This window comes from Pseudorasbora parva, chromosome 3 (assembly GCF_024679245.1).
Source record: "Pseudorasbora parva isolate DD20220531a chromosome 3, ASM2467924v1, whole genome shotgun sequence".
Taxonomy (NCBI): Eukaryota; Metazoa; Chordata; class Actinopteri; order Cypriniformes; family Gobionidae; genus Pseudorasbora; species Pseudorasbora parva.
In genome coordinates, this window is record NC_090174.1 from 32,240,157 (window position 1) to 32,266,772 (window position 26,616).

The 26,616-nt window shown below is 37.0% G+C and overlaps 2 protein-coding genes across 4 annotated transcripts in view; both read left to right on the forward strand.

Moving 5' to 3' along the window:
• Positions 1-5,259, forward strand: part of LOC137070908 (neuronal tyrosine-phosphorylated phosphoinositide-3-kinase adapter 1) — a 48,030-nt gene extending 42,771 nt beyond the window's left edge. For both annotated transcript variants that reach the window (XM_067438448.1, XM_067438449.1), the window contains one exon: positions 1,834-5,259. In XM_067438448.1, coding sequence (XP_067294549.1) covers positions 1,834-2,223 — 390 coding nt within the window. In that variant the 3' untranslated portion in view covers positions 2,224-5,259. The remainder of the gene's footprint in view (positions 1-1,833) is intronic.
• Positions 5,260-8,034: 2,775 nt separating this feature from the next.
• atp1b2b (ATPase Na+/K+ transporting subunit beta 2b) lies at positions 8,035-26,498 on the forward strand. 2 transcript variants are annotated; one of them, XM_067438440.1, is made up of 8 exons: positions 8,035-8,402; positions 18,220-18,348; positions 18,838-18,942; positions 19,066-19,271; positions 21,103-21,162; positions 22,473-22,568; positions 24,075-24,252; positions 26,404-26,498. In XM_067438440.1, exons 1-7 carry the CDS (start codon positions 8,312-8,314, stop codon positions 24,240-24,242), a joined length of 855 nt encoding a protein of 284 aa, XP_067294541.1. In that variant the 5' UTR covers positions 8,035-8,311; the 3' UTR covers positions 24,243-24,252; positions 26,404-26,498. The 2 variants fall into 2 exon arrangements, with proteins under 2 accessions (XP_067294541.1, XP_067294540.1); XM_067438439.1 differs by lacking the exon at positions 26,404-26,498 and having other exon boundaries at positions 8,036-8,402; positions 24,075-26,207.
• The last annotated feature ends 118 nt before the right edge of the window (positions 26,499-26,616 follow it).

Consider the following 26,616-nt stretch of genomic DNA (forward strand, 5'->3'; position numbering starts at 1 on the left):
ATAAAAGAAAAGTGTTTTTAATTCAAAAAAAGTCAACCTTCAAATAATTATGTTCAGTTATGCACTCAATACTTGGTCGGGAATCCTTTTGCAGAAATGACTGTTTCAATGCGGCGTGGCATGGAGGCGATCAGCCTGTGGCACTGCTGAGGTGTTATGGAGGCCCAGGATGCTTCGATAGCGGCCTTAAGCTCATCCAGAGTGTTGGGTCTTGCGTCTCTCAACTTTCTCTTCACAATATCCCACAGATTCTCTATGGGGTTCAGGTCAGGAGAGTTGGCAGGCCAGTTGAGCACAGTAATACCATGGTCAGTAAACCATTTACCAGTGGTTTTGGCACTGTGAGCAGGTGGCAGGTCGTGCTGAAAAACGAAATCTTCATCTCCATAAAGCTTTTCAGCAGATGGAATCATGAAGTGCTCCAAAATCTCCTGATAGCTAGCTGCATTGACCCTGCCCTTGATAAAACACAGTGGACCAACACCAGCAGCTGACATGGCACCCCAGACCATCACTGACTGTGGGTACTTGACACTGGACTGCATTTCCTTCTCCCCAGTCTTCCTCCAGACTCTGGCACCTTGATTTCCGAATGACATGCAAAATTAGCTTTCATACGAAAAAAGTACTTTGGACCACTGAGCAACAGTCCAGTGCTGCTTCTCTGTAGCCCTAAAGTGGCTTGACCTGGGGAATGCGGAACCTATGGAAAATACTGAACTTTTATCATATATATATATATATATATATATATATATATATATATATATATATGTATATATATATATATATATATATATATATATATATAGAGAGAGAGAGAGAGAGAGAGAGAGAGAGAGAGAGAGAGAGAGAGAGAGAGAGATAGATAGATAGATATACATATACATATACATATACATATACATATACATATACATATACATATATATATACATATATAACATTTATAAATATGGCCTGCTTTCAATTCATCCATCCCTGACAGGCTTGCAAAAAGTTAACTTTGGAAAGTACTTGCTCTACAGTACTTGCACTACTTTTCTCCCCTTTATTCACTAGAACCTTGTCCAAAAACTCTATATTCTTAATGAAGATGAATCAGGCAGTCAAACAAGAAACTGGGTTTTCACTTTGATATTTGATGTCAAAATAAAAGGGAAGCATTGTGATTAAAATATTCTGTATCCTATAAAAAATAATATTACAATATAAAGAGGGAAATGGTGAAATATCTACTATAATATATGTAATAAAATATTTGCAGTTTAAGTGTTGCTGTTGAATCGTCCCTCAATGTTATTGTTAACTAAAGCTATTTTCAGTTGAAATAAATTGTCATATTGAAAAAGCTGAAATAAAATATAAATATAAAATATCAGATGAAAACAAAAATTACAACCTAAAATAAATAAGTTGAAATAAAAGTAGTTAAATTATTTAACTAAAACTGATTCATTAAAGCTAAATAGAAATATATTTTTTTAAATTTACAAATGACAAAAACACAAATTTAAATGTAACAATAAAATATAAACTAAAATGAATGAAACTAAAATTAAGATAAAATTATAAAAGCTAATTTGCAATAATAGTTGATAAATATTAGTAAAATAGTACTGATCACCCTCAATGCATCTCTTTCTTTTGGCAGCCAGATGGTGTAGTTATGGCATCTACCAGCAGAGGCTAACTGGACATGCTAACCAGCTCTATATAATGCAGTCACATGACCACCCACTGTATTTCATTTGCTCTAAAATATGCTTATTAAAGTTATTTCAACATTTTTTTCTCTCCCTTTCACCTCTCAACCATCTGTACCGTCTGTAGTTCCATGCTCTCTCGCAGGTTCAGTCTCAGGCTCCCTGCAGTCCATCTCTGAGCCGGCAGCAGCAGCAGCAGTACCAGCACCAGCAGCAGGTCCAGCTCCAGTTCCAGCAGCTGGCTCAGCTTGCTGCGCAGGCCCAGGTACCCATCGGCGCGGGCAAAGCCGGCACTTCCGCAGCTCCGGCCCAGCGTGATGGCAAGCTCCTGGAGGTGATCGAGAGAAAGCGCTGCCTGTGTAAGGAGATTAAGGCTCATCGCCGGCCAGATAAGAGCTTATGTAAGCAGGACAGTATGCCTATTTTACCCAGCTGGAGGAGAACGCCGGAGCCCCGCAAGACTGGAACGCCGCCCTGCCAGAGGCCGCAGGCTGTGGTGTGGGACACGGCCATCTGACCGAGGTAGAGAGAGGAAAGGGTAGGGACTATGAAAGTCATGACTGATAGAGACAGGGGAACCGGAAATCTTTGCTTTTTTTTTTTTTTTTGGTGTGAAACAGACAAATGGGAATTTCGGGGGTAATGAGAGAAGTGGCCTTTGAGTGAAGAGATTAACATAAAACTGGAAAAACAAAGCGGGAGCATTTTACCAAGAGAGAATAGCATGATTTAGATTAAATCTCTCTGTAGAAGCAGGAGAACAAATGTGTTCACACAGTGTTTATGTGCCATATAGATGCAGCAGCCAATACACGGACACTGGAGTCTGAACTCTCTCTGAGCTGCTGCAAATATAACTTGTGCTGCTGAGTTTACAACCTTTTTGAAACGCACTGGAAACCTTTGGAGCATCGTAATGTCCGTACTCTAAATATAATCCATTAACGAGGAGAATAGACATGCTTTTCCCCTCCAAGGATCGAAGAAATGGTCAAAACCCGATGCGTAAAGAATGAAGAGACGCTGACAGCTTATAGTGAGGCTTTTCCTCATATCATAAACTCTGTGACTTTGGGCTTGTGTGTTTTTACTGACCAGATTTACTCAGTTATGCTGCTGTTTCCTGGGCATCCACTAGACTGATGTTTTTTTACATTCCAGAAGAGTGTCAGAATGTGTGTGTGTGTGTGTGTGTGTGTGTGTGTGTGTGTGTGTGTGTGTGTGTGTGTGTGTGTGTGTGTGTGTGTGTGTGTGTGTGTGTGTGTGTGTGTGTGTGTGTGTGTGCGCGCGTGTGCGTGTGTGTGTGTGCGCGTGCGTGTGTGTGTGTGCGCGTGTGCGGATGTGTGTGGGCGGGTGTGTGCTGTCATGGTGAACTTTGTAGATGTATCTTTGCATTAGAGGTGTGTGAGGTTGGATGTAGACTAGAGACGAGAAGGCATTCAGACAAAATTGCAAGGAGTACAGGGAAACGTCAATAAAACACAAAATTCATACATATGTATACACCCAAAAAAACATCCAAACTCTTGCTTACACATTCAGACATGATGATGGAAAAGATGGTGAAGGGTTGTGTGCTACTGTCGTAGATTGTAGAAGAGATCCATTTGAAGTCTAATTACTGCCTATTGATCGAGTGCCAATTTGCTGAGTGCCGAGACGTGTGTGTCTGCGTATCTGGGGAGTCAGTATAAGAGAAGCTGTTCATCAGAAGTTTTTCGTGACTTTTGTAGCAATACTTGTTCAAGCGGGAGACTGATCATTTGGCCCAGTCCGATATGAAATCACAATGAAGAAAAAAAATAACCAATGACACCTAGGTCAGATCCACATTGCAATATTTTGCAAGGGAAAATCAGTTGATGAAAATAGCAATCAGTAAGATCATAGGATGAGCTTCGTTACAAAACCCACCATAGCATAGAGAGCGAGGACCAATGCACAGGCTGCGTTAACACGAGGTGTCATTGTATTCACCATATTTATGCATCTGTTTACATTTAATCTGTACCTGAGCATATCCGGAGCTAACATCTAACTGTATTTTTAGTCAGCAGCATAGTCTCATGTGTCAATCAACTGGGGTTGCCATAGCGTTTAATAAGATATAGTGACATATATATAAAAGGTCGTTGTCAGTTGCATCTTAATTACAGTATGATTGAGCAATCCAGTCACCCTGTCTCTTAGAGAATAAAACAACAAAACAAAACTTCCACACTGTCCAATGCTCATGCACACATATACACGCAAACGCACACAATCGCAGCGCCCTATTCGGGAACATGAATATGCGGTGGCGCTCCTCAGACCGATGTTGGAACTTTCCGCACAAAACGAAGCGAAACCACATGACGTCGAGATTAAACCAGAAAAAAATACCCAAGTGTTTAAATCTGTAAAATAAACATGTACAACTGTATTGATTATGTAGCAATTATTTCCACTTTCATACTTGTAATCAATAAATATATTGTAGCATATAATGTATAAAAGTACAAGGTGTTTAATTGTTTTATAAAGAAATTTAGTAGTTTTATCTGTGGCTACCTGTCTACACTGTATTGAATGGACCGCTGAAAGGCGAGCCCTCTCTACTAAAGGCACAGTCTCAGACACACACACACACACACACCAGTGTTTTTCCAGCTAGTGTCATGCAAGTCCCTTTAAGCAACTTACGTCTGATCACATTCACACCCTCATGAACACACTCCACCTGGCTCGTTGGAATATCAGTTGGATATTTTTGAAGTACTTCTGCTGCTATATTGAATTTCTACTTTTGCTTACATATCCCTCACTGCTGTTTTTTCATTTCTCTTGTTCATTCTTTCGAGTGCTCTATGATTTTATTTTATTTTAATTTTGGGGGGGAGATCATGCAATGGAGTTTCGGGGAATGGGTTCTTTTGTAACTGTTGGCAATTGAATGTTTCTCAGTTGTTGTTGTGGTTGTATTTAAAAGTTGTTGTTATTTTTTTGAATAGTTAACAGCACCAACCTGTACAGTTCTCACCCTGGCAACACTACTGTAAATGTGACAGCAACGTTGCAGTGATGTTGCCGAGGGTTTGACATGTTGTCACCACGACACCGGGGTTTCACTGCACCACCCGGGTGGCCATTTTGAAATACAGTCTTTATCAAACAGTGCGGAGGACCACAGTAGAGGAGGGCTGGTGCAATGCATGCTGGGGATTCTTGACGGATTCCCTTAAAGATTCAGTTCACGGTTGGGCTGCGTCCCAGTCTATATAAATTGTGCCCAGTTTGTACTTCAGATATAATAAATAATTACCTAGTGGCAATTTATTAAGATGAAAAGGGTAACTTAAGTATTATTGGGTAAACTAGTTTACAGAAACTGTCGGCTTTGCGTGTCTACATAAACGGTGGCCATATTATGAGTGCCATAATATATTGGTATGGTAAGATACGGTGTACCTTGGAAATCACTGTAGTGCTATATTTGCATTGATATCGTCATGAAATAAATTTTATATGATGAACATAACATTGTGTGTGTGTGCGTGTGTGTGTGTGTGTGTGTGTGTGTGTGTGAGAGAGAGAGAGAGAGAGAGAGAGAGAGAGAGAGAGAGAGAGAGAGAGAGAGAGAGAGAGAGAGAGAGAGAGAGAGAGTAAAAGAAACTGTTGCAAACCACATGGATTTAATGTCGTCTTTTCCTACTCATGATACGATCAATTGGATATCTACTATCACAGCCTGATGTGGTAATGTTTTTATTCATTCATTCACTCTCTCTTCATCCTGACCTTCTAGGCTTGTTGTTTCAGCATCCAGTTTCACTGTGGGCAATTGTTCCTTACTCGTGTGTCAGCATCATGAAAACAAGGTGCTGTAACAGCAACAGCCTGTTGCAGAAATGTGTTCACTGATGTCCTGTATCAAAGATACAGCTCTCATACAAGATCTGTTGTTCCACAGCCTCCTGTATAAGATGTTGTTGGTCCTGATCTGTCTTCTTAATTTTATTACAGATGCTATTTGACTTTTGTGATGTACAGAGAGTGGAAGATTTAGACTTCTGAAGCTGGATTGCTGACGTGTTGGATTTATACTTAATGATTTGCGGTCCAAAGCTTCAGAAATATTAAGTAGCCAATATAGTTACTTAGGTAAAAAGATTGCTTGGCCACTTCCCAGTACTTTTAGTTCCCCTAAATTAGGACAAATGGTATTGCTTTTATCTGCACTGTAAAATTGGGATGTTTGTAGAACTTAACAAAAATAAAACTGAGAGTTTGAATGTTTTTTTTTCTTCAATTAATAATAATACTAAATTAATATTTCATTATATATTATAATTTCATTATATAATTAATGATTTAAAATAAATATCTTAATGAACGTAAAATGTCGAGTTGCCATGAATCTGCTATCATTTAAAAATTAATTCTTGACAAGACAAGGTTTTGAACATGATAAAATCAATGGCAATATAAATAAAACTTGCAAGGGGCCAAACAGTGTGGCCCATGCTGAATTCGGAACCACATATTATTATTAATACTTTCACAATATCTTTCTGTGACAGTAATAATTGGGATAGTAGGCAGTTCCGAATTCACCACATATGCTATTTAAGTATGAATGCCCCAGTGCATGCTGGGAAGATGGCAAATAATATTTGAACACAAATTAATTTTCAGTGTAACGCTGTCTGAACTTAAAGAATTGTATCTATCTGCCAGCTGACAATCAGAGTAGCCTACACTGTAATGCAAAAGCTGCATCGTTACATTACTTATGTTGCTCTATGAGGTCTTGAACTGGCTTTTTTATTTTATTCTGTTGTCTGAGGTCAACTAATTACGTTTGCATTGATTTTACACTCCACAAACATCATAATGAATAAGAAATAAGCTATTTTCTATCCTGGTTTTAGCCTCTTTAATGGAACGCTCAGTTTTTATGGGTGTGCCGCACTGAAGACTTGGAAGTAAATGCCCATGGATCGATGAACTCAAGAGGAATTGTTTTAAAAGCATATGGGAAAACAGCTACTGGAATGATTCGCTTACAGGGCTCGCAAAGTGTCTATCAAACCAACACAATGATTTATTTCTCATCGACCTGCAATTAATTGGAATGTTATTTTTTTATTACTTGGCCCACCCGATCGGTGGATATAACTGTGAACCATGAATCACTAACACACACACAAGCCTTACTGCAGAATCAGACAAATCAGCATGATCAAAACTTCTGTGATTGTATTTTTCATTTGAATATCAAGTCAAGAGAGTGAGCAACGCAGATCAAGAAAGTAATTTTATTTCACTTTTTAAGATTCCCCGGCCTGCCGACAGGCTTCCGTTTTGGTTCCCCCGTCCGGAAAACACATACCCCTGGGGCATTGGGCCCCCTGGCCCATTTATGTCCGAGTCTGATCCGGAATCACAGCACAATGAACCAACAACACCTCCAACACAATAAAGGATTCTCCAGTCTGTGACAGCGCGTAAGTAATGTTCAGTTAGACACTTACCTATAATCTAGCCTGACAAGCCAGACCCACATCAAGATGTTTGGTCTGGAAACTCACCATTGACAGGGCTACAGAATCAATTGTTGTTCCTCTTCTGTAAAGGTGGTGCTTCACCACACTCTGACATCACAGCCTGGTTCACAGCTGGGCCTGTTGTCAAAAAAAGCTTTTCTCTGACTAACAAGGAAGTTTTCAGCTTCGACAGGATATTCTTATATTACCATGACCTTTTATATATCAAAGGCTGAATGAAAAGTTGATTTCTCAATTCATGACCCCTTGTAGCTACAATAATCAAGTCAATGTTTTTTTTTTTTTTTTTTGGGGGGGGGGGGGGGGTATTTTCAGTACCATTTACTTGATTTAAGATTATGTTTTTACAGTTCATCTGATAATCTGAGGCCACTGGGAGTCTTTGCACGAAACACCAATTGCACCTTGAGAGGAGTTTTCCCTGACTTCACCTGAGACTTCCCATAGCAGGGCACGAGAGTGTCTCCTTGGCAACGGCCACATGAGATACTGACGGATGCCCCCATAAGTCTCTGCCATCACAGCCTTTCTGTCACTTTACTGAGGGGCGGGGCTAAATGCCTCGCATGCCGTTGCCATTGGCCAAAAAGTGACTTGAGTTTTGCACAGGGAGGGGCTCGTTCTTGGGTGGGGGTGGGGTGGGGGGTGTGATCGGGGCTAAGCAGGCAGAGCTTGTTCTACTGCAGTATCGGCGCATTAATGCTGCACTGCTCTCTCTCTCTCTCTCTCTCTCTCTCTCTCTCTCTCTCTCTCTCTCTCTCTCTCTCTCTCTGCGGAATGCGCACTGCACTGGTGGGTGGGCAGAACGCCGGGCGTTACAGAAGGAGCGAGATCTACTCACACTCAGTTCTTGCTTGAGTGCTCAGGTTTCGGCAGAGTGCCTTGGGAATCGCTTTTACCCAGCTTTTCATTTAAAAACGATTTCCATTGAGATTTAAAGATCGTTTTAACCCTTTCTCTGCACTATTCAAGGGTTGAATAGCTCTTTATTACTCTCAAAGAGAGTGTTAGCCTCGAGGCGTTGACTCTGTGAGTGCACATTTATTTCGTCCAGTAAAAATGGCAAAAGATGAAAAGAAGGGCGCGTGGAAAGAGTTCTTCTGGAACCCGAGGACGCGCGAGTTCTGCGGGAGGACCGGGAGCAGTTGGGGTAAGTTTTACACTGCATTGACAGGATTACATTCAATGTGCAAGTATGCAAATTAGTGCCACATAATTTAGCAATTATACTATGTACTGCGTTCATCATTAGCACTTTGATTCTGACGGTCAGTGCTGAGAAGTTGACTGAACAGACTCGTCGCTGTCCGAGGTGCTGAAACTCAAGTTGCGTTGCCGGGCTATAATGCGTCACATGCGCTTCCTCTCCTCCGCGCGTTTTGCAGCTGTAAAACGTAATACGTTAGCATTAGTATGTGTGTATCTTTGTCAAATGAACGAAATGTATTTCTACTGATAGATTAGGGTTATTGTATTCAGCCATTATGGTCTTATAGACTTTGCGGCCAATGAACAGCGCGGAGAGGTGTGATGCGTCGAGTCACTGCAAAACTACACAATGCACTTCAGGCAGAACGTCTAAAGGCTTGCGCACATCACTAGTTTCTGAACCAAATCCTGTCAAGAAGAGTCATTTTAACCGCAAAAGAGTGTTAAAATTCTGCAGTAGCAATGTGTTAAATATCTTACTGTACACAATTGTTTATAGAATTAAACAGCATGAGTTATTATATATATTTTTGTGCAAGATTATACTCAACGAGGCAGTACAAATATAGTGAAATTTGGTATTAGTGGGGCTTTTGTTAAAAGTATGAATCACTTTAATTGGGATAGGTACACTCAAAATGTCCTGCATATATATCAAGATGGTAAGTTTCTTTCTTTGTTGCAGTTATATAGATGGGAGGGCGTTATGATGTATTTTATCATGTTTATTGCATTATTTTACTGTCATACGTGTTACCCGAGCTACCCTAAAAGTTGCTAGAGAGGCCAACTTTAAGCTACAATGTGTCACCTGTTAGGAAATGTAAAATATACAGTCACCAAATGCCAACTCTTACCTTATCATCAGCTGTCAGTTGTTATAAAAACTAACATTCTGCCATGTGGTTTAAACCTGTTTAAACCTGTTTAAACTTTCCAAACCACTAAATAGAAGTTAGCCATAAACTTGTTGAATCATCAACAAGTGGGACACAATCATGAAGTTGAATGAAATTTATTGGACAGTTTTCAGTTCTTTCCACAGATTCTCGATTGGATTCAGGTCTGGACTTTGACTTGGCCATTCGCCTTTAGCCCATTGCATACTGCTGCAAATTATCTTTTGTAGTGACATTGAGATGATTTAATCTAGCTAAGGGCCATTTTGAGTGTGTGCGCAGGGGTTTGTGAATTAAGATGTAATCCTTCACTAATAGGCTCATTGGTTGCCTTGGTGAGGCTATCATGTGGAGACGCAGCCTATTCAAGGGCCATAGATTAATTCTGGAACTGAATGTATCTTTTAATCATGGTCTGATGGCATTAAAGCTCCAGCACTCCAAAATTGCCCGCCGGGCATCTCATCTGGGATACTGTGTGTGTGTGTGTGTGTGTGTGTGTGTGTGTGTGTGTGTGTGTGTGTGTGTGTGTGTGTGAGTGTGTGTGTGTGTGTGTGTGTGTGTGTGTGTGTGTGTGTGTGTGTGTGTGTGTGTGTGTGTGTGTGTCTGCTTAAGTTGGAGAAATGCTAGATCACTGGCCTCAAGACTTCCATGTATGCCAGCACATTTTGCTCTAGGGAGCTCAGTGTGTGACACCTCACTGAGCGTGTGTTTGAGTGTGTGTGTGTGTGTGGTGCTCTGAGGACTAACTGCCTAGTTAAGCCAGTGTACTCTCTAAGACTCCTTAATTAGTCTATTTTTGTCTGTGCCCAAACCAGAGTGAACCTGGATATGCTTAGATTCTTTAACAAAGTACATCCTCATTACTGGAGCTTAATAGTGACCTATGGAGGACGGCGGAAGCTGCAGCTACATTCATACAGCTGTGACTTCTACTGAAACATTTCCAGGGTTGCTTTCAGGACCCATTGGACACAGAGGGGTCAATACATCCGATAAAAGCACTTAAACCTAATCTCAGTACAGCCCTCTGAAGGAACATAAAGAGCCTGTGTCCCGTCTTGTTGTTAAACATCACTCTTTCAAAGGCTGTAAGTGAATCTATAAACCAATCGTGAGAATTACAGCTCATACTGCAGCATAGGATAGATCCTCAAAGAAGCAAGGGTTCCTGGAAATGAACTGCCTAGAGAAGTTTGGGAGATGGTATAGGACTGATATTCTAGCTTATAGGGATTCCTAGAAAAAAATTATCAGACAAACTTACTTGACATAAAATATATACTTAAAGTAAATAAGTTAGATTTTAAGTTTTTATTTAAATTATTTCACATTTGCATGAGCATGGTTCTCTGGTGTCTGTTAACGGTCACATTAAATGCAGGTTTTAAAAAAACTGCATCATTTTTTTGTATTTCATTTTGACTGTTTTTAGTTTAAAATTATGTATTCTATACACACACACACACATACACACACACACACACACACACACACACACACACACACACACACACACACACACACACACACACACACACACACACACACACACACACACACACACACACACACACACACATATATACAGTGTCTTGCGAAAGTATTCGGCCCCCTTGAACTTTGCAACCTTTTGCCACATTTTAAGCTTCAAACATAAAGATATAAAACTATTTTTTGTGAAGAATCATCAACAAGTGGGACACAATCATGAAGTTGAATGAAATTTATTGGACAGTTTTCAGTTCTTTCCACAGATTCTCGATTGGATTCAGGTCTGGACTTTGACTTGGCCATTCTAACACCAGGATATGTTTATTTTTGAACCATTCCATTGTAGATTTTGCTTTATGTTTTGGATCATTGTCTTGTTGGAAGACAAATCTCCATCCCAGTCTCAGGTCTTTTGCAGACTCCATCAGGTTTTCTTCCAGAATGGTCCTGTATTTGGCTCCATCCATCTTCTCATCAATTTTAACCATCTTCCCTGTCCCTGCTGAAGAAAAGCAGGCCCAAACCATGATGCTGCCACCACCATGTTTGACAGTGGAGATGGTGTGTTCAGGGTGATGAGCTGTGTTGCTTTTCATGTTGCTGAAAGTTCAGAGGGACGGCCAGGTCTTGGTAGATTTGCAGGGGTCTGATACTCCCTCCATTTCAATATTATCACTTGCACAGTGCTCCTTGGGATTTTTAAAGCTTTAGAACTCTTTTTGTATCCAAATCCGGCTTTAAACTTCTCCACAACAGTATCTCTGACCTGCCTGGTGTGTTCCTTGTTCTTCATGATGCTCTCTGTGCTTTAAACGGACCTCTGAGACTATCACAGTGCAGGTGCATTTATACGGAGACTTGATTACACACAGGTGGATTCTATTTATCATCATTAGACATTTAGGTCAACATTGGATCATTCAAAGATCCTCACTGAACTTCTGAAGAGAGTTTGCTGCACTGAAAGGAAAGGGGGCCGAATCATTTTGCACGCCCAATTTTTCAGTTTTTGATTTGGTAAAAAAGTTTGAAATATCCAATAAATTTCGTTCCACTTCATGATTGTGTCCCACTTGTTGTTGATTCTTCAAAAAAATTGCAGTTTTATATCTTTATGTTTGAAGCCTGAAATGTGGCAAAAGGTCGTAAAGTTCAAGGGGGCCGAATACTTTCGCAAGACACTGTATATATATATATAGTGTCTTGCGAAAGTATTCGGCCCCCTTGAACTTTACGACCTTTTGCCACATTTCAGGCTTCAAACATAAAGATATAAAACTGTAATTTTTTGTGAAGAATCAACAACAAGTGATTTTTGTGAAGAATCAACAACAAGTATATATATATATATCCTATATATATATATCCTATATATATATATATATATATATATATATATATATATATATATATATATATATATATATATATATATATATATATATGTATATATATATATATATATATATATATATATATATATATATATATATATATATATATATATATATGTAGTGTTTTTATCCTGTACATATATATTAATATATAAATAATTAATAATTAATATATAAATTATTATTAGCTCCCATTGCAGTTGTCCCGCAAAAACCCATTTTAGAAGCACTGTTCTAGCTGGCCAGTTTTAAGATCCTCTTGTTGAATTTAGTCACAAAATTCTTGTTCAAATGAATATTATCAAGCTTATTATACCTCTGCACACATCATAAATAAATGCATGAAGATTAAATTATGTAATTTTACCTGCATATTATCCTTAATATTGCACTAAATAGTCTACTGCTAATGAGCCTTGCATGTCAAACACTGTAACAATATTACAGTAATATTAATATGACGTCTTCTGAAAGTAGCGCCAGTTTCAGTTCAGTTTCCGAATATGTATAGTAAACTACAGCGTTGCTATGGATGACCGTGCATGTTCAAATAAAGTATTCCAGATCTCTGTAATATAAAGTAATCTGCTATAGTTACCCTGGGGAGCTTTTTTTTTCTTCTTTTTTTTAAAACCTGGTGTAACCGTAAACTGTAAAAAATCCAACTCACAAAAATGTAGGCTAATGATTATGTTTTAGTTAACTAAACATTTAAATAAAAAAAAGTTGGCTTAACGAGTGAAAATAAGTTGGTTCAACAATTGTTGGACCAACCTTGTTTTCATTGTAAATTCGATTTGTAATTGCAAGTTAACAAGCATATAAGAAGCATTCTGGGCGCATCATGCAAAACTCATCCACAGCTCCCAGCATGCATTGCGACATGAATCGGGTCACCATTGTTGAGATTCATGGGCTGATTCTTGATGTAAATTTCACAAGAGGTCAAACCTCAATCCACAGGTTTAAACCTTATTCAGCTTTTCTGATTAAAACTGTCCTGGATCTTTTCTAGCATCACAATAAAACAAAGCTTAGAGTATATTACTTATAATAAACTCAGTCATAAACTCAGTGCATTAAACCACCACACAATGATTTAAATTCTTATTGAGAAACCAGAGAAACACTAACATAAAAATGTTCTCAAACTGCCCATCTAAAGAAAACACTAATCACCATGATGGTGACGTAAAAAAATACAAAGAAATTCAACAAAAAATAAAAAAAAACGATAGCTCAATCAGCTGAACAAAAGATCTTGGGAGACGTGACCTTACTCGGTTAATTGAGTTGAGTGAACTACTTTGTGTAAAAGTTGAGTAAATTCAAAAACGCTGTGCAACAAGTTGCCTTACAATTTTAAGTTTTGTCAACTTTTCTTTTTTTACAGTGTATGTATTTTGGTTGATTCAGTGATGTTAAATATTTTTGACTTTCAATAAAATCAATTAATTCAGTAACCATGTGAAGTTAAATATTTTCAGTATAGTTACTATCTATTTATTTCCGTCCACTACGAAGTTTTTGCTGCCAAAACAGGAAACTGATATTCAGAAATAACAGTGGACGGACTGCTCCCTTTGTCTACATCACAGCTCTGTGTTCCTCAGAAGCTGTGTTTAATAGTATGGTGGCCTGGTAGGTTTAAAGGACTTTGGAACTGATGAATCAGAAAGGATGTGGGCATAGATCTAAAGAGGCCGTTTGTAGGGTTCGTGCCTGTGCTAATGAACAGATCACAGCGGCACATTTTGCTCCCGTCTTTCAGGTTGCGTTCAAATTAGAGGGTTGAAAGAGGGAGAGTGGCTTTCATCATGATGAGAGACAGATAAAGAAACAGAAGAGCACCGATAGTGTATCACTCTCACCCGGTGCAGAATTCGCCACACGCACACATACACGGATCGTGAGGAGAGCCAGCACAGCTAATGAGGCTGGACAACATTTTAACCAAGTTTAGCAAGTAATGTTTGATAATGCAGGTACTTTGTGGTGTCCTTAGAGACGGAGGTTATTTTAAAGCTCTCCTGCTGTGTGATTAAGTAGTGCTTAATGATTTGATCATTTGGGCTTTGCTAGTCTCTCTGCATGAGGCAGCGTTCTCACCTTTTCTTTGCTCGCTTTCTCTCTTGCGCATCCATTGCGTCCTTTTTCACCTGGCATATTAGCACACACTCCTGTGTAATCCTAGCCTGTAGAGTAACCTCAAATTGCACTGCTGTTATTGATCAGTGAAAGCCTGTCTGTGCGGGGAGCTCCTGGATGCAGCAGAACAGGGGGCAGAGATCCGGTATCCCTCCTCCATCGGCCCGGGGCAACCGGATCGACTGTCCCATGGGGCCTCGCTCCGTGAAGCTCAGGTGTCCTGGAGCTTAATGAGCTCTCCTTAGGCATACACACTGCTGCTAGCCACCATAACAGAAGCACACACTTATATGTTTGCAAACTTATCCCTCATATCCCCTCTATGGAATAATAGAGCCTGGTCTGTTCAAAATAGCAACCATAAAATATTTAATATGTTGGTGAATGTGTTTCCGAATACATTGTTATTACAAAGGAAAATGGAAAATTTGAGGCAGTCCACCTGTCCTGCAAGGTATATTTTGAACAAAAAAATACTGATATATAATATAAATACCATGTGTGCACTGCTGTTCAAAAGTTTGGGATTAGTACAATATTTATCAAGTATGAAATTGAGCAGATGTTTCAAATAAATGCTGTTCTTTTGAACATTTCAGCGGCACAACTGATGTTTTGTGAGCACCAAACCAGCCTATATATTTACAATGCAATTTATTCCTGTGATGTCAAAGCTGAATTTTCATCAACCATTACTCACATGATGCTTCAGAAATCATTTTAACTGAAATAGTAAACCATTATTTTAAATTGTGGTAATATTTTACAATAATACTGTTTTAATGTATTTTCATCAATTTATTGCAGTCTTTGTGAGCAGAAAATATGTTTCAAAAATCCTTCCCTGAACATTTGAATTGTAGTGTAATAATTATTATAAATAATTGTATAATTATATTTATTATGCATACTAAGTCTATTGCAAAAAAGGATAATATCATGCATTTCCCCTGTACACATGCAGTAATACAGTATATATACATTTTAAACTTTTAGACATTAACTAACTATTAGCATATACTGTAAACCCTAATGCTCAAAATACTTAATTGGTTTGAGTAAGATAAACTTAAATTAAACTATTTTGTTCAGTTAAATTAACGATTGTGAGTATTAAATATATATATATATATATATATATATATATATATATATATATATATATATATATATATATATATATATATATATATAGCGTTCACAGCACTGACATATTTCAAGTAAACTGAACTGTTTCATTGTTTTGAGTTGTATGAACTCATTTCCTTTAATTTAGACTAACTTAAGTTTGATGTGTGAAACCTCAGCTTTGCCCATGGAGTTAATGCTAAAATAAAATTTTATATAATGTTTGTTTACAATATAAATTTTGTGCAAGATTAATGGTAAGAGATATTTAGTAGTGATTAATGTTTTATGCTAATTTAGAAGATTTTCTGTTAACGTGGGTTTTTGGAGAGTTACCATCATGGTGACAAGTGGCACATGCTGCTTGGTTTGAGAGCAGGTAAGTTACATGTTTTAAGTTCCTCTACTCACTCAGTAAGTGCTATACCATGGTATTGTTACACATTAGCAAATAAGCAGGTTGACATTTTCTGAATTTGTTTGGGTAACACTTTAGAATAATGGACATTAGTTAACGTTAATGTATTATCAACATGAACTAACCATGAGCAGTACAAGTGTTACTGTATTTGTTCATCTTTGTTAACGCTAGTAAATAAAAATCCAGCATGGCTTGTTCTTGTTAGTTCACAGTGCATTAACTAATGTTAACAATATTTTAATAGTGTATTAGTAAATGTTAAAATGAACCTTAACAAAGATAAATAAATGATTTATAAGTGCAGTTCAAATGTAGTTAACTAATGTTAACTAATGAACCTTATTGTAAAGTGTTACCTTTTATTTTACAAACACTAAAAATAAAAAAGTTAAGTTACTAAATCTTTAATGTTAATTGCGATCAGAATGTATGAGATCGCTAACTCAGTACTTCAAGTTTGGAGCAGTTAACATGTAAGAGTAAACTCAAAACTAGTTCTTCTTTCTTCAAATTGGCAACATCATAACTCATTGTTCCGGTTTACAGTTTACGGATTTTACCAATCTATCAATGGCTCATAAACCATACTTATTTATCCAAAATGACTGCCTCTATCATTGACATTAACAAAGACTAAAACAATTCTTAGACTATCTCTTTAATAACCCTATGGTGCTACATAATTTTACAACATTACTATAGAGACATTATATTCCTCATGAATAAACAACCGTTTGCGTCATTTTGCCGTTCTTCTATGGCAATGCGAAATATTAACCCATTATGCCAGTGCTGCATCCTGTATAGAGACCTATTAAGCGCAGACAATAATCTTTGTGATTATTTCTAATCATGAGTGTTTGCGTGACTGTCTGTAGAGACATTGGCGACTCTGGAGTTTCTAAACCATACAGTATATTCCCCGAAAATCCCCCTTGTGATTTAATCTGCCCGCTTTTCCTCCTTCTGTCACCATCCCTCCCCTAAATGTCAGCACATCTGCCCTGCAGTAATTCAATTAACAATAACATTTATAACTCATTAATATTAACATTTCATTCAGCGTGGCTGCCCCATACTGTACCAAAATAAATGTACTGGCTTTGGCCACTTTCACTTGAAATGCTGTAACTCTTAAACTAAATGAGATATATAAACAACTTTAGTATAGTAATAATATAAGGGTTCAATTTAATTACAGTGAGAACCTTAAAAATGACAGGACTGTGGTTCAATCTGTATTTTGTATGTATATATATGTATGTAATCAGCATTCTGCAGCTATTACTGTAGACATGGTAAAAATAAAATAAAAATCCTAAAAACTAATATACTGTACATATATAAATTGGGAGTATGTGGAGAAGTGTAAAATTAGCTTTTGCTGAGCGGACAGTAGGGGGCATCAAAAAGGCATTATCCATATGCCTTCTTGAAATTTAGGGTGCATTGCCATTGTCATTGTATCTCTCAAAAATGCTTAAAGGTTAAGGTCACCCAAAAATGTAAAAAATGTCATTAATTACTCAGCTTCATGTCTTTCCAAACCCGTAAGACCTCCGTTCATCATCGGAACACAAATTAAGATATTACCCCGCATAGACTGCAGTATTGTTAACACTTTCAAGGCTCAGAAAGGTAGTAAAGACATCGCTAAAATAGTCCATGTGACTAAAGTGGTTCAACCTTAGCGACAAGAATATTTTTGTGAGAAAAACCAAACAAAAGATTATCTTCTCTTCCGTTTCTCTGATGCTGTTCACATTGTAAAAGCAATGCTGTTGTTTTTGCACCCAAAAAGTATATTCTCACCACTTCATAACATTAAGGTTGAACCACCCTGGTCACATGGACTATTTAAATGATGTCTTGACTACCTTTCTGGGCCTTGAAAGTGTTAATAACATTGGGTCTTATTGGTTTGGTACGACGTGAGGGGTGAACTAAACCTTTAATGTCATCAAAATTATTGATATATTGGATGAATTATTGTCATCCAATAATTGATGCATACATCTTTATTTATTTGTGAATTTAAATGAATAGACATAATTCATTATTATTATTAGTAGTAGTAGTAGTAGTAGTAGAAGTAGTAGTAATTATTAATAATTTTATATTATTCTCTCAGAATTCCCATAAAATTAATATATTTCAAGGCTAAGTTTGACCAGTGTTCCAGTGGCACATTTTGCATGTGTGGGGAATTTCCAAGAGCTTAAGAGCTGTGTGTGTTTATTTAGAGTTTGGATTTGAATGTGTGTGTCCTTGTAGGTCTGATCCTGTTGTTTTATCTGGCATTCTACATTTTCCTGGCTGGATTATTTACCCTCACCATGTATGTAATGCTGCAGACACTTGATGACCACAGACCAACATACCAAGATAGACTTGCAACTCCAGGTGATACACACAGACTTGTGGAAACATTTTATATAGATATGTTCTTAAATAAAGAAAATATTAACCACTGTACCCTAATGTTGCCATTAATTAGTCTATTCATTAGCCTTTTTTAAGTATAATAAATGCTAAATATATGCAAACATGATTGTTATTTCGATCACCGTGGTTTTGCCAAGTATGACATGTTCCTGCCTGAAAATGTAGCCCTAACCATATCCCTACTCATAAGTTGTGAATATTATAATATTTATGAAGCACCTAACCCTGCTTGTAAGCCTGAACTTGACATAAACTGTAAACTTGTCCCTCGAATCTGATTGGTTGATTGGAATGTTGATCCAGGAACATGTGCTTTGAAACCACGGTGACCAAAACACACACACACACACACACACACACACACACACACACACACACACACACACACACACAGACTCTGTACCTCGAGTCTGTGTGTTTCTCTTATTGCTTTTCTGTGTTTCGTAGGGATGATGATCAGACCTAAAGGTGAGCAGTTGGAGATCGCTTACACAGTGGACTTCACAGAGACCTGGGAAAGATATATCCAGGCCCTCAATAACTTCCTCTCACGTGAGTACCCTGAGGTTTTATGTATTACAGAGAAACTGCTGCAGTTGTTTTACTATTGAAATGATGCATGTCATTCAGCAAAAAGTTCACAGAAGGTCATGTCCTGTTGCTTATTTTATGCAGCCTATAATGACACAGTTCAGGCCCAGCAGAATTACGAGTGTAAACCAGATCAGTACTTCATCCAGGAGGACAGCGGCAGTTTGAAAAACTTCCCCAAGCGTTCCTGCCAGTTCAAACGCTCCATATTGGAGGATTGCTCTGGAATGACAGATCGTTATTATGGTTACGACGTGGGCAAGCCCTGTGTCATCATCAAGCTCAACCGTGTAAGATGTGGACTAGAATATAGTGAAATGTTTTTGTTAGAAACACTTACAAATGGACAATGGTCAAATTACAGTTCATAATGCAAAAATATTGTACCGTTTTAATCAGAGTCAAGGATTCCTGCAGACTCTTCCAGCAAATCTAATTGAATATGTCTTATATGTGACTTATATGGTCATAAGTCGCACAGGTATATTTGTGGCAATGGCCAACAATGCATTGTATGGGTCAAATTTATCAATTTCTTTAGGAAATCATTAGGATGATAGGTAAAGATCATGTTCCATGAAGATATTTTGTAAATTTCCTACCGTAAATATATAAAAAATAATTATTAGTAGTAATATTCATTGCTAAGGACTTAATATGGACAACTTCCCTCAGATTATAGATTTTCAAATAGTTGTATCTAGGCCAAATGTTGTCCTATCCCAAAAAAAAATCAATGGAAAGCTTATTTTAGTTTATAATGTGTAAATCTGAAATTCAAAAAATTGACCCTTACACTGTAAAACAAAAATTCAGGTCTTCAATTGAACATTTTCAAGTGACTGATCACAGTTCGCACAGTTAAAGGGTTAGTTCACCCAAAAATGAAACTGATGTCATTAATAACTCACCTTAATTTAGTTCCTCACCCGTAAGACCTCCGTTCATCTTCAGACACAGTTTAAGAGATTTTATATTTAGTTTAAGAGCGTATCCAAGTGTATGCACACTATACTGTCCATGTCCAGAAAGGTAATAAAAACATCAAAGTAGTCCATATGTGACATCAGTTAGTTAGTTAGTTAGAATCTCTTGAAGAATCAAAAATACATTTTGGTCCAAAAATTTCAAAAACTACGACTTTATTCAGCATTATCTTCTCTTCCGCGTTTGTTTTCAAACCTCTAATAAAGATTCAAACGGTTGTGAATCCGCAGATAGATTCATAACTGATGTCACATATGGACTATACTTTGATGTTTTTATTCCCTTTCTGGACATGGACAGTATAGTGTGCATACACTTGGATAGGCTCTCGGACTAAATATAAAATATCTTAAACTGTGTCTGAAGATGAACTGAGGTCTTACGGGTATGGAATGAGATTATGGTGAGTCATTAATGACATCAATTTCATTTTTGGGTGAACTAACCCTTGGGACATACTCTGCAAGAACAAAGAAATGAGTTTGTTTTCTCGAGGTGGCAAGAACAAGAATAAACTTCATAAATAAATTCCATACTTTATAAGTATGAGAAGCAGGTGCCGATCATCTACATTTCTCCACATTAACCATGCCCACTTTAAATGTTTGACCAATCACACAATAGTTCTCGGACAAATTTCTGCTCAGGCGATGTGTCGGGAACGAGCTGCCAGAACTCCCAAACCAATGACGTCATTTTGTTCTCGCAAGCCCTGGGAGCAAGAACTTTTTCCTCTGTTCTTGTGGAGTATGTTGTAGCCTTTAGCCACAGTTAGCCAAATTGAATTTCTGTTAATTAAATTGCATCAATTCACAGAATTTCAATTCGGCCAACTGAAAAAATTTGATGTGATCAGTCACTAGAAAAATTTTAATTGGAGCCATTTTTTTCTTTTTTTACATTGTATGAATGGTTTTATGGTCCAGGGTCACAGTACAAATACAAATAAATGTCTGATTTGAAATCACAGAACTAAGGATAGTGTTTAAAATAGTAAATCAGACTTATTTTATCTTTGTAATGTGACCCAATTTGACCTATTTATCCCTGTTTACAATTTGTTTTTATCTGTGGATCTTCTGCTATGTCAATCTTTTTATCTATATTCTTTTTTTTTCTTTTTTCTTTTTGCAGGTGATCGGTCTGTTGCCTTCTAAGGAGGGGCAGCCTCCTTACGTCACGTGTGGTGCCAAGGTAAGAGCGCTCTGTCTCAGTCTCCCACTCTCTCACTCTCTTCTTATCCTTCAGTCTTTTAGAGAGGGATTGATTTCAGATTAAAGTTACATGAGCCATTCAACAAGGCCACCAGATTAAATTAGCCAGTAATCAGAGAAAAGCTGCCATGACAGACTATGCGTCTGGCGACTCGCACGCAATAAAGAAACAAACTGAAATGAGAAATGAGAGAGTTTTTTCCTTTCCTTTCTTTTTTTTGTTGCATTCAGCATTTAATAGTTCATGCTAAATTCAGTCTCTATCAACTGTTGAGACTGAGAGGTGGGCGTGTTTAAGACAAGACAAGTTTATTTGCATAATTAATTGAGCAGATATTTATCCGGCATGTGTCAACTGGATGTTAAAACAGTTTATTCGTTTCAAATTTATTAGGTTTTGTTTAGTTTTATTTTATTTTATTTTATTCAACATTTCTCTTTTTTTGTCTTTATTTGAATGAAAGAAAATGATGTTTAGTTTTAGAAAATGTTTCGCTTGTTTGTCTTCACATACTGTAGGTTAGTTTAAGTTGCTGTTACCCACACATTATCAGATAGCAAAATCTGTATTGCATTAGAGCGGAAGTTTTCGTGCTCTTTCTCAATAGTGTGTGTCATTGGAATCAAGTATGTTTGTGACTGGATATTGACCGGTGGTTTAATCTGATTGTGCCACTCAGGCTCATGCAGATATGTTCCTTTTTTCCCCTTTCAAAACGTCATTTTTTCCATCATGGACACATTGTTCTTCCTCCTGTGTTCTGTATTGTTGTAATTTAATTGTTGCTTTCAGCGTTTGTTCAATGTGTGTTGTTTTACACCATTGCTCATCATCTTCATTTATGTTTCATGTGGATGATTTGTTTTGTTTTATTTTCTGTCTCATCTGTTCTCCCCCTCCATTCTTATCAGAGATACAAAGTTGGGAAAGACGAGTGGGTAAGAATAATAGAAAGAATAAAGAATAATCATTTTAACAGAATATTTTACTAGCTGTATTTTACAGCTTTGATATTCTGCAATGAGAGAAATATTGGATAATTTTATCAAACTTAAAATCTTTATTTAAGTTTATATGTTCTAGCAGCAAAAGATAAAATGATTATTCATAGTCAGATCATATGCTAGATATTTCCAGCATACGATCATCTCAAGGGGCAATTCGTATTTGTGTTTGTTTGTTTGTAACACACAGTATTATACAGTAGTAGCAGTTTTGGTATTAGAACAGGTTGATACCCTCAGATCAAATGCTGAGCTGAGATGAACTGAATGTCTCCCTCCCTGTAGACGGATGACTCAGATAAACTTGGCGAACTGGCGTACTTTCCCCCCAATGGCACCTTCAACCTTATGTACTATCCATACTATGGAAAGAAATCCCAGGTACAATGCACACATGCACACTTGGAGAATGCACCTGTAAGCGCACAAGCAGACACACTTCCCTTAAAATCGATATAAAATAAAAATTTGCCGTTTTCCGAATGCATGTTTATTCATATATGTTAAAAAAATATATATTATTATTGACAGTTGTAAATAAAAATGCAATAACTGGATCTTCCAGTAAAATGTCATACATTTATCTGGTGACATATGCTGGAATTCCCCAATCATTTAGTCCACTTAAAGGTGCAGTGTGTAATATTTATGAGGATCTATTGACAGAAATGCAATGTGTGATCCTGGACCACAAAACCTATGGAGTCATAAGGGTCATTTTTTAAGTTTTCAAAATGTATTAATAAATAAATTTATAAATAAGCTTTCCATTGATATATGTTTTTTTAGGATAGGGCAATATTTGGCAGAGATACAACTATTTGAAAATCTAGAATCTGCCAAAATAAATCTAAATATTGATAAATTGCCTTTAAAGTTATCCAAATGAAGTCCTTAGAAATGCATATTACTACTAATAATACATTTTCGACATATTTATTGTAGGAAATATCCAAAATATCATGGAACATGATCTTTACTTAATATGGAATTTTGGCATAAAAGAAAAATGGCTAATTTTGATCCATACAATGTATTGTTGGCTATATTGCCACAAATATACCCATGCGACTTGTGACTGGTTTTGTGATTCAGTGTCACATATAATATACGTAATAATGCTTTCTGTAGTGTGCATAATGAGCTGTTATGTTTTTATTACCTTAGAATGAGCTCTTTCTATCTACATACACTGTGGGTCCTCTTACAGTAAAGTCACCATTTTGCGCCACCATGTTTCTACAGTAGCCCTAAATGGACAAACTGCTCTATAAAGCGCTAGCTACTCTCTGCTGTCTCAGACCACGACATCTTTGTCCTGTGTCAGCCACCGTAGCTTCTCCGTGCTTGGGAAGGGAGGTGTGATCGGTGGCGGGGTTGCAATTTGCAACCTTACCGCTAGATGATGCTAAAGTGAACACAGTGCACCTTTAAACCCCGTTCCTTTGTTATCTGCTACCATCCGATAAACAAATGATAGAAGAATAGTCCCCAAAAAACTCCATGGTTTTTTTCCGCAATAATTTGTTTTACTCTGATGTACATAACAATATGGAAGAAAAGACATTCCCAAATTTGAATTTAAAGGTGCAGTCAGTATATATTGTCCTGATATGGTATTAATATGATAGTGACACCTAGTAATGTGGATGTAGCATCAAAGGAAGAAAAAAGAAAGAAAAAGCAGTCAGTTACCAATGCTATTGTAGAAATGCGATATGCACAGTTTGATAGTGTCCAGTAACAGGATGCCACTGTGATACAGCTAGTTGTATTCAGCAGGTCATGTGATCTCAACATGTTGGCGCCCATGAGAAAATATAAAATAATACAGATCAATTAGGCCACCTTTAATAAAACAGCCATGCTGCTTTTCTTCTGCTGTAGGTAAACTACTCTCAGCCTCTAGTGGCCATTAAGTTCCTCAACATCACCAGGAACGAGGACATCAACGTGGAGTGCAAAATCAACGCTAACAACATTCCCGAAGGCACTGACCGAGACAAGTTTGCTGGACGCATTTCCTTCAAACTGAGGATCAACTCCAGAGATTAAATAGCTGAAAGTGTGTTCCTTTATTCTACACATACTCACAGACACACACACACACACACACACACACACACACACACACACACACACAACAGAGTGTATGGTTATGCACAGAAGGCACAGCCAGAGATACAGCACAGCAATCCTCAGCATAGACAGATCAGAGAATAACACTTCAAAATTTCAAAGAAATATATATTTTTTTCATTTGAGACTGTAGTGAGGTTGTAGAGAGTTAGCAAGGTTGTGGTTTTGTGTGTATCAATGTGTGTACATCTGTGTGTGCGTGTGTTTGCATGTGTGAGTTGAGATATTACAGTATTTATTTTCTGAAACAAAAGTTTAATTGCATGCTCGGCTATCAGAGCTAATTATTAAATAATATATTCTATTAAACAATATTAAGATTAAAGCGATATCATTTTTTTTTTAAAGGAGAAAAAATCAGAACTTAAAAACATGCTGTTTTTCTTCCATTAGTATCTGTATTAATTTAGCAGACCTTAATTATTATCATTTCAAAGCAGATGTCTTTGACTTAATGCGCTATGCTGGCATGATCTCATGTTCGGAGCGAGATCTCATGTTTGGATCTTATGCTCTGGAGTGCTAGGATTTTTTTTTGCATGCATGTATCAGTTGTGAAGAGTGGTACTGAAACCTCTCCTCTGTCTGATTTGTGGCTTTATAAGTGAAGAGGATATTTTATACCAAAATGTAGCAAACACTGATGGAAGTCTGCTCTAAATTCCTCTCCAGCACATACATTCACAAACCTTTCTGCATTCCTATTGGTCTCAGCACAGACTATAATATCATATGCGTCACGTTTCATTTATTATGAGGCGTGTCTATTTACGTTTGTTTATATGTATAAATAGAATTTTTGCTGTATTTTTTGTTCTTTTTTGCATGTGTAATCTGATTTGTCTCACATGGTGAGGGGATATGATGTTTTGTATTGTTTTGCACCGGCTCATAGGATGACAACAGGTCTGGGTTCAGTTCAAAATCTGAGAATAGATAGAAAAAGTGTGTTTGATATGTGTGTGAGAGAATACGTATGGATTTGTGTGTGTTTGTTTTATTTTATTTTATTTTATTTTATTTCATTTAATTTCTTCTGTTAATCTTTGTGCACAATTTACTTTCAGAGGATTTTTTGATTTTGTTTTAAGTGATTTCATAGACGTATAGAGAGGCTCTAAGAGCAGGAACAGCAGGCTTATGTTTCTGCTGATAAGGGAGATCCAACCCAGTCCTTACCCTGCATGAGTCAATAAAACAAGCAAAAACATGCTCACCCACCTCATTTCTCATTATTTTTTGAAATCTCATTTCTCTCTTTTATGTTTTTAAACACAAAAACTCGCTCTCTGAGCACACCTCATGCTCCATGCTGTGAAGTGTCTAGTTTTAATTTTTAGTCATACTGAGAATAGATCACCTAATATACACAATACTTCTCTGAGTCGTAGTTGACAAGAGTTTGAATGTGTATATCTATCTATCTATCTATCTATCTATCTATCTATCTATCTATCTATCTATCTATCTATCTATCTATCTATCTATCTATCTATCTATCTATCTATCTGTCTATCTATCTATCTATCTATCTATCTATCTATCTATCTATCTATCTATCTATCTATCTATCTATCTATCTATCTATCTATCTATCTATCTGTCTGTGTCTATCTCAGGCATACATTTTCATTTACTTAAGAATACTTATGAACTTATATTTACTTACATAAATTCTCATTTACCTAAGTGAGAGACAAAATGCTTCATCACGATTGATCACGTTCACATGTAGCCTACGTATGTGATGTCTGTATAGCCTACAGGTGTTGGTTTTTTTCTCTTTTTTGTGTGTTTTTTGTGTATGTGCACGATAAGGATGTTCTCTGACCCAGCAGAGAAAGCTTCACATCAACAAAATTAAATATTAATTTACCTCAGGCCCCAGATCCTTAACTTGATTCTGTACAATTAGCCCTGTATATTCTGGACTGAAAAATCGACATAATTCTCTTCATTGTTCAATTTATTATTATTATTATTATTTATTTATTTTTGAGAACGCGGTTTATATTTCAATACCATGCACAAAAAGGCAAATGAAAACAGCTGTAAATGCAGATTTTGTTTCATACAGGCTTTGGAGATTTTGTGAACAGCGCCCCCACGCCACCAACCGTTTCTACGGGTGAACTACACATTTAATATTAGCATATGTATCAACATACTGGAATCTTCTAATATATATATATATATATATATATATATATATATATATATATATATATATATATATATATATATATATATATATATATATATATATATATATATATATATATATATATAT

Bases quoted from the DNA above. Each gene is read 5' to 3' on its own strand.
- atp1b2b (XM_067438440.1), top strand. From the start codon at position 8,312: ATGGCAAAAGATGAAAAGAAGGGCGCGTGGAAAGAGTTCTTCTGGAAC. The intron at 18,943-19,065 runs GTGAGTACCCTG...TATTTTATGCAG, and splicing joins CCTCAATAACTTCCTCTCAC to CCTATAATGACACAGTTCAG. The intron at 21,163-22,472 runs GTAAGAGCGCTC...CCCTCCCTGTAG, and splicing joins ACGTCACGTGTGGTGCCAAG to ACGGATGACTCAGATAAACT.